We start from the raw sequence: 7118 nt of genomic DNA, 5'->3' as shown, positions 1-7118 counted from the left end.
TTTTTTTTTTTTTTTTTTTTTTTTTTTTTTTTTTTTTTTTTTTTTTAAAGGTCTGATGATTTATTTGTTACTCTTAAAAGACTTATTTTTGACTGGACTCAGACTTAGAAGTAGAAGCTCTCAGTGAGGACAGCCTACGTCTCTTGGCAATCTGTTCTTGGCGCTTTTCTTTGGCTTCCTTCATTCTCTTGGCCAAAAGTTTAGCGTACTCTGCAGCCTCCTCCTTGTTTTTCTTAGTGCGTTGTTTCTTCAGAGCAATACGCCGGCGTTTGTGTTGCAGGACACGTGGAGTAACAAGACGCTGGATCTTGGGTGCTTTGGTCCTGGGCTTCTTACCTTCTTTGTTTAAGGGCTTTCTGACAACATACTGGCGGACATCATCTTCTTTGGAGAGATTAAAAAGCTTTCGGATTCTACTAGCTCTTTTAGGTCCCAACCGACGAGGCACAGTGGTATCTGTCAGTCCAGGAATATCCTTCTCTCCTTTCTTCACAATAACCAAGTTGAGAACACTCAGATTGGCGTCCACAATGCAGCCTCGAACAGACTTGCGCTTCCTCTCTCCAGTTCTCCTTGGTCTATAACAAGAATGGCCCTTACTCAACAGCAGGCGCACTCTGCCATGGGTCAAAACGCCTTGCTTCATGGGAAAGCCTTGCTTGTCATTCCCACCGCTGATCCGGACCACATAACCCTTCCATTCTTCACCAAGGGCATCAGCAGCTACTTCTGTGGCCATGCGCTTCTCATAGAAGGTGCGCAGCTTGCGTTCGTCATCGACTTCAATGAGTTTCTGACAGCCAGTGGCGGGGAAGGAGATATTCAGCTTCATCTTGACACAGCCGACCGCCTAGGAGGCGTCACGAAAAAGAGAGTCTTGTAATTCTTTAAAGGATTTTTGTGTTTCTTTAAGGACCTCATCCTGTTTACCTGTGTTCTCCTCAAGTTTTTTGATAGTGTTATTTATTTCCTTCTTATAGTCCTCTATCGTCATCATTAGAAGTGATTTTACATCTGGTTCTTGCTTTCCTGGTGATATAGGGAGTTCAGGACTTTCTAATGTGGGAGAACTAGGTTCTAATGATGGCAAGTACCTTGGGTTGCTGGTGCTTGTGTTCTTGCACTTGCCTTTTGCCATCTGGATCACCTTTGTGCTATCTGTGCTTTCTCTGACTAGGACCTGTCTTTCCTATTATCTAGGTTGTGTCAGAACTGTTTGGGATGGGTTTTGCTGCTGGGGTTAGAGCTGAGGCCCAAGATCTGCTCTGTGTTCAGGTGGAAACTGGAAGGGGTCCGGGCTCAGGGTCAGGAGTGGATTCCTGGATCCCAGTGGGTCCAGGTTGCTCCCTGATTGGAGAAAGTATTGCTGCTTCCTAGCCTAAGATACTGCTTGGGTTAGAGCTCCTGGGAGCCTCGCTTCCTCTGGGTGCTGTGAGATTGGGTGCAGAGCTGACTCCCGGGATCTGCCGAGTGCTAGGGCTCAGACCAGAAGGAACCCGCGCCCCGGGCCAGGAGTGAATTCCTGGATCCCAGTGGGTCCCAGTTGCTCACTGTTTGTGGCAAGTGCTGGATTTTCCTTACCTGGTATGCTCCCTGAGTTCAAGCTCTAGGGAGTCCCTCTTTCTCTTGGTTTTCTGGGGTTGGGTACAGAGCTGCCGCCTGTGACCTGCTCTATGCTCGGTCCCAGACCGGAAGTGTCCAATTATTGAATTCTTAATGATTTTTTTTTATTATTTTTTCAATACTTCTTGACTACCCTGTGGTAACATTGTAACATTGTGTCCTAGTTTGCTATTTATTTATTTATTTATTTATTTATTTATTTATTCATTTATTGCTGTGATGAACACTGTAACCAAAAGCAGTTTGGAGAGGAAAGGGTTTATTTTAGCTTATAGGATATAGAGTCCATCATGAAGGGAAGTTAAGGCTGGAATGCAAGGCAGACACCTGGAGAAAGGAACTAAAACAGAGACCATGGAAGATTGCTGATTACCTAATTGGCTTGCTTCTCGTGAATCAGTTAGCTTGCCCCATATACAATCCAAAACCAACTGCCTATTATATGCCCAACTGGGCGTATTATATCAGTTCTGCTTTTTTTTTTTTCCAGATGACTCCAACATGTGTCAATTTAAGAAAAACAAATCTGTACAACCTGTGCACTCTGTAAAGCAGGTAGTTGTGACATCCCTTGTAATGGTAAAGAAACAGATGTATGGTTTTTCAGAACTTCCCAACAATCTGGCTGATATAAAATACAGAACAAGAATTTTAAATTTGGGTCTCTCCTCCAGATAGAGTAGGTTATGTGTGGTAACAAATAATTCCTCATGTTAGTAGCAATATAAGTTAATTTCTCCTCCCTACAAAAGTTCTTGTGTGGGGGCAAATCTCCAAGGCAAAAGTTCTCAGTGTGGTGGTGGTTCAATGTTCCAGGCTACATTTTCCTGGAAGCATCCCAAGTCTACAAGGACCTCCACAGTAAAGGCATTGTGGGCTCCTGAGTATCAGTTGATAGATGTGTCATGTCGGAAGTGACATGCAAACTTCATGTCCGGTCACACTTTTCTGTTCAGTAAGTCATGTGTTCACAGCTAACTTCAAGGAGATATATTCTTAAAGGCAGAAGAGAACCCTGTGCTATGGAAAAATCACTGTAGTCTCTTTCAACAGTGAATACTGTTTCAATCTGATGGATACTTAGTCTTTACTTAGAACATTTTTTGAAGAGAAAAAAATGTTGGAAATTTATTCTAGATATGAAGGAATAGAGACTTTGCACAAAAGACAAATTCTTCATGTTAAAAAAAATTGAGAGAGGGGTCAAAACATTTGAACAAAATGACGAGAAAGGCAACTTTTGTCTGGGGAAATTATGAAAAGCATTAAGTATTCAGACTGGGATTTGGATTGGATTGAATTTCGTTGGAAGATGTAAAGACACAAGTTCTAGATGAAAAAGGAATAGGTGTGAATGTGTAATAGGCCATTCTATGGCAGGTTACTGAAGACACTGCTCTTCCCACCACAGACAAACCAAGTATCCCCTTAGTGGTGTTTGGAAGGGGCAGCTATTCTACTGGCTGGTGAGTCTCTGAATGATTTTCTGCTCTGCATGGTTCTTGCTTTCACTGTGAGTCCATTAGCATATCTTATCCCAGTCACAACAAAATGCATTTACTGAATGATTTTGTTTTTTTTTAAAGGGCCCCACTTTTACACTGTCTTTACTATGAATGAGGCTTAACACAGAATGAGCCCCTGCCCAAAGCTATTGATTACCTTTGGGGTTTGGAGGCTACTCAAAGGTGGAGTTAAACCACTTTCTAGTGAGGTAGCCCACCAAGCTAAAGAAGCACAGGTAGAAAAGACTGATTGTCTGACCGAGTCCGAAACCATCACTGTAGAATACATGTCTCGCTAAAAAATAATGAAAGCTTTAGTAACTTTTGTAAATGTAACTTTTGTTTGCCAGAAGATGGACTGAGAAGAGAGCTCGTTCCAACCTTCACCAGCACTTAGCATGGGCTGACCCCATATTGTTTCTAATTACCCCTATGCCTAGGCCTGAAAGCTTCTAGGCTCCATACAACCTAATCTTCCAAGCTGACAGATTCAATCTGGCTTCTTTTTTCAACTTCTCACTGAATTGTTCTGCTTGGCCTCAAGTTAACTCTGCTCATCTATTCTAATCTTCTGGCTCCTTCTCATTCTCTAGCTTCAACTGCCTCTGCTGACCTGCACTGAACTCCATGAATTCATGAATGAACTCAACTCCACTGAACTGTACTCACTGCACTGTACTCAATCGACTAACTTCCAACTCCCCCCTCTCTCCCTGCACTGCTATAAAGTAGCCTTTCTTTCCTGTGCTATTCCTGAGAGCGGAGCATATCATATCTCTAACTTACTCTGTCAAATATTTCTCTGATTTGTCACTTTGTCTGCTTCCCAATTACATGTCACTTTCATACATGGCTGCTTCCTTCTACATATTTGCTTTACTTACAGTGTTTGGGATTAAAGGTGTATACTAGGGCATGTCTGTATTACAGTCAGAGAAGTCATGTTGCTAGTTTGAAATTCCTCTACTATTTTGGACTAGAGCTTTGGGACACCAAATCAGCATTTGCCATCAAATTATAGGTGATTATATACCCTCAAGATGCATATCTAACTGCTCCAAAAATTCCTTCCATCCCGTGCCCAGGGATGGATTGGTAAACCTGGAAGAAATGGCTCCTTGTGTGACTGGAAAGAGCAACTGCCAGAACATTCTAAGAAATGATGTTGAATCTCCTGAACTTTGTGCAATCATTTTGGGATGATGATTTTCAGAAAATCTCCCAAGAGTTAACCATTGCCACCTCTCTACTCAGTTTACGCAGTCAGTCTTTGTTCCATTGCTCAACCAAACATAACCTTAGAACCTCTGCATCTTCTCCTACACCCTTCTGATCTCCCAGGCAGTTGCTAGAATCGCACAGGCTCCTGTTTTTCAGCCTCTTCCAGTGCTGTCTAAAGGAACAGAAATCTTTCCTCCATGCTTGTTCAGAAACAGTCCCTGATCCTCCTCACTACAAGCAAAACCTGTTTCCATTTCTCATTCTTACACAATATTTATCAGTGTGCTCATTGATATTATCATGTGTGCATGGTGTTCAAATCATTCTTAGCATCAGTCTTTCACTTTCAAGCTTCACGTTAATGGTGTCACAGACTATGTATCAACATGAATTTCCCTTCTCCCTCAATGTTTTTGATTTGACTGTCTTAGCAGAAAGTACATTGAAATGCTTTGAAATTATAATTCACTGGCTCACTTTCAGTGACTAGAGTTTTTATTTAAAATTTTTTCCTCCACTGAACCCAATATCATTTATTCAACCAACAGAACCTAGCAGTAGTTGGCTGAGTCTTAGGCACTGGGACCATAGTGGCAAATGAATGATTTTAAGTCATCCTCTTAAATCTCTGATCTTACATGGCTTAATTTTTGACAGTGGAGAGATAGACCATAAAGAATGTATATGCATATTAGTTACTAAGTGAAGTGACATAAAACTTTTGGAGAAAAATAAGGTGAGAGAGGGGACTGCTTATGTTCAGACTTGCAATTGTTAGCCTAATCACCAGAAAGTCTTCTCAAAAAATATATAAAACATATTTATAATATATAAAACATATTATATATTACATAATATATATTATATGATATTTAAACATAGATTTGAAAGTTCTAATATTAAATATACTAAAAAATATTATATATTAAATATATAATGATGTAATATAAATATATGTTATGTATATAACACACAATATATAATACATGCATGATACATTATATAATATTTATAATTATGTAATATATATTTCTGGCATATATATGTGCATATATATACACACATATATGAGCTAGAGGAAAGGCATTGTGGATCATTCAGAAAAGAACATTCTGGTAGAAAGTAAAAGCAAATGAAAGACACACATACATGTTCACAGTCATGTGTCACCAGAGTCCAGAAAAGTCAGGTGGGAGAGCAAAGTAGAGCAGCCTCAGTCAGCTCAAATAGATGTCAAATGATATGGAACGCTCTAAAGACTTCGGCTTTTGTTCAAAATAGACAGGAGATTTCCAAGATACTTTAAACCAGGAAGTAATAGGAAATGAGTGGTCATGTCTCCTGTGTACATTCTTTTGAGACCAGACTATTGGAGGGCTGCAGTAAAATCATGGGCAGCCCCGTGGAGCTGAGGAGAGAGATGATGTCATTGTGGTCCAGAGAGGTTGTGTGTGCAAGTAATCAGAGACTGAGCATGGAGGAACAAGGTTTAGTGTGAAAGACAGAATTGTATTTGGAACCTTCATTCCAAGTTGTCATTCCAAGTTGGCAACTAAATGTGTTCAAGGGGGAACTGAAAAACTAGGTGTAAGCTTAAGGATCATCAGATATGTGGAGAAGACTTGCATTCTGCTCATAGATTATTTCACCACAGAGTACTTGTAGCTAAAAGTAAAGTTGAAGACTGAACTCCAACCATTCCAATGTGTGGATGGATCCCTGTACTACCCTTGAATGATGGTTCAGATGCAGATTTTTATAAAGTTAACTCTTTTGTTTTTCCATCCCATAGTAAGGTACTGATATTGGTCTTAGGTATATGACTGTGCTCATGTAAAATACTCAGTTTAATGCTTGAAACAAGTCGAGTTCCCAAGCAATGGCAATAATATTTTTCAAGCCTACCCCATGCTCCTGACTTAAATGAGTATGAGTTGCCTTTTAATGATCCAAATCACACAAATAATCACTTTCGAATTCCAGAACACTTGCCTGCACATGGCTTTAGCGCCAGTTATCCCTGTATTCTTATATGTATATTTAAACACACACACACACACACACACACACACACACACACACACACACGGCATTAGTTATACATCTTAACCTTGATTGGGAAACTTTCTCTGTGTGTGTGAGTCAGAAGAGGTGTGTCAAAGAATAACTTTGCTTAACCACCTTTATTTCTTTGTTTCCAGTCCCCTCCTCCACCAACCTTTTTCATGAGTGTCAGCACTGTTGGGTTCTCCCGTCTCTGAAAACTCTTTTCTGTCATTGGAGCTATGTCACCAATCTATCATGAACTCAGATGCCCCTGTTTTCACAGCATACGCTCTGACCCACTGAGCCATCTCCTCTCCATCTCAGTAGTATTTCATGGTATCACATTGGGAGGAGTTCAGAACTGCATTCTGAAAAGTAAGTCTGGTACCATACAAATAATGTATGTATTTGCTATTTCCTATTAAAAAACTAGACCAAAATAGCTATGTAAAAATGTCTAGCTCTGTTTTGGTAGTGTAGATTTAGTGTTTGATTTAGCATAAACATGGTTTTGTTTATGAAACATTGATCTTAAAACAAATAAAGTCATAAACAAACAGCCTCACAAACAGCTCGGACTGAAACTATTTGTGGTTAATGGCAGTGTATATTTGTAAACACTGTAAGATTTTGGAAGATAGCTTCTCAGAAGTCAATGACCTCCTGCTATTTCTACCTCATCTCCCCCTGGCTCTATTAATGTCTTGGGATCTAGCCTACTAT

At 40.2% G+C, this 7118-nt stretch overlaps 1 protein-coding gene across 1 annotated transcript; it reads right to left on the bottom strand.

Moving 5' to 3' along the window:
• Nucleotides 1-47: 47 nt before the first annotated feature.
• On the bottom strand, nt 48-858 carry LOC114612257 (40S ribosomal protein S6). The gene has a single exon (XM_028757225.1). It carries the CDS (start codon nt 830-832, stop codon nt 83-85), a length of 750 nt encoding a protein of 249 aa, XP_028613058.1. The 5' UTR covers nt 833-858; the 3' UTR covers nt 48-82.
• Between the last annotated feature and the right edge of the window lie 6260 nt (nt 859-7118).

This window comes from Grammomys surdaster, unplaced genomic scaffold (genome assembly GCF_004785775.1).
Source record: "Grammomys surdaster isolate TR1022 unplaced genomic scaffold, NIH_TR_1.0 126153, whole genome shotgun sequence".
NCBI lineage: Eukaryota > Metazoa > Chordata > Mammalia > Rodentia > Muridae > Grammomys > Grammomys surdaster.
Note: the sequence above shows the minus strand (reverse complement) of the source record. Positions and strands in the feature narration are given on the sequence as shown.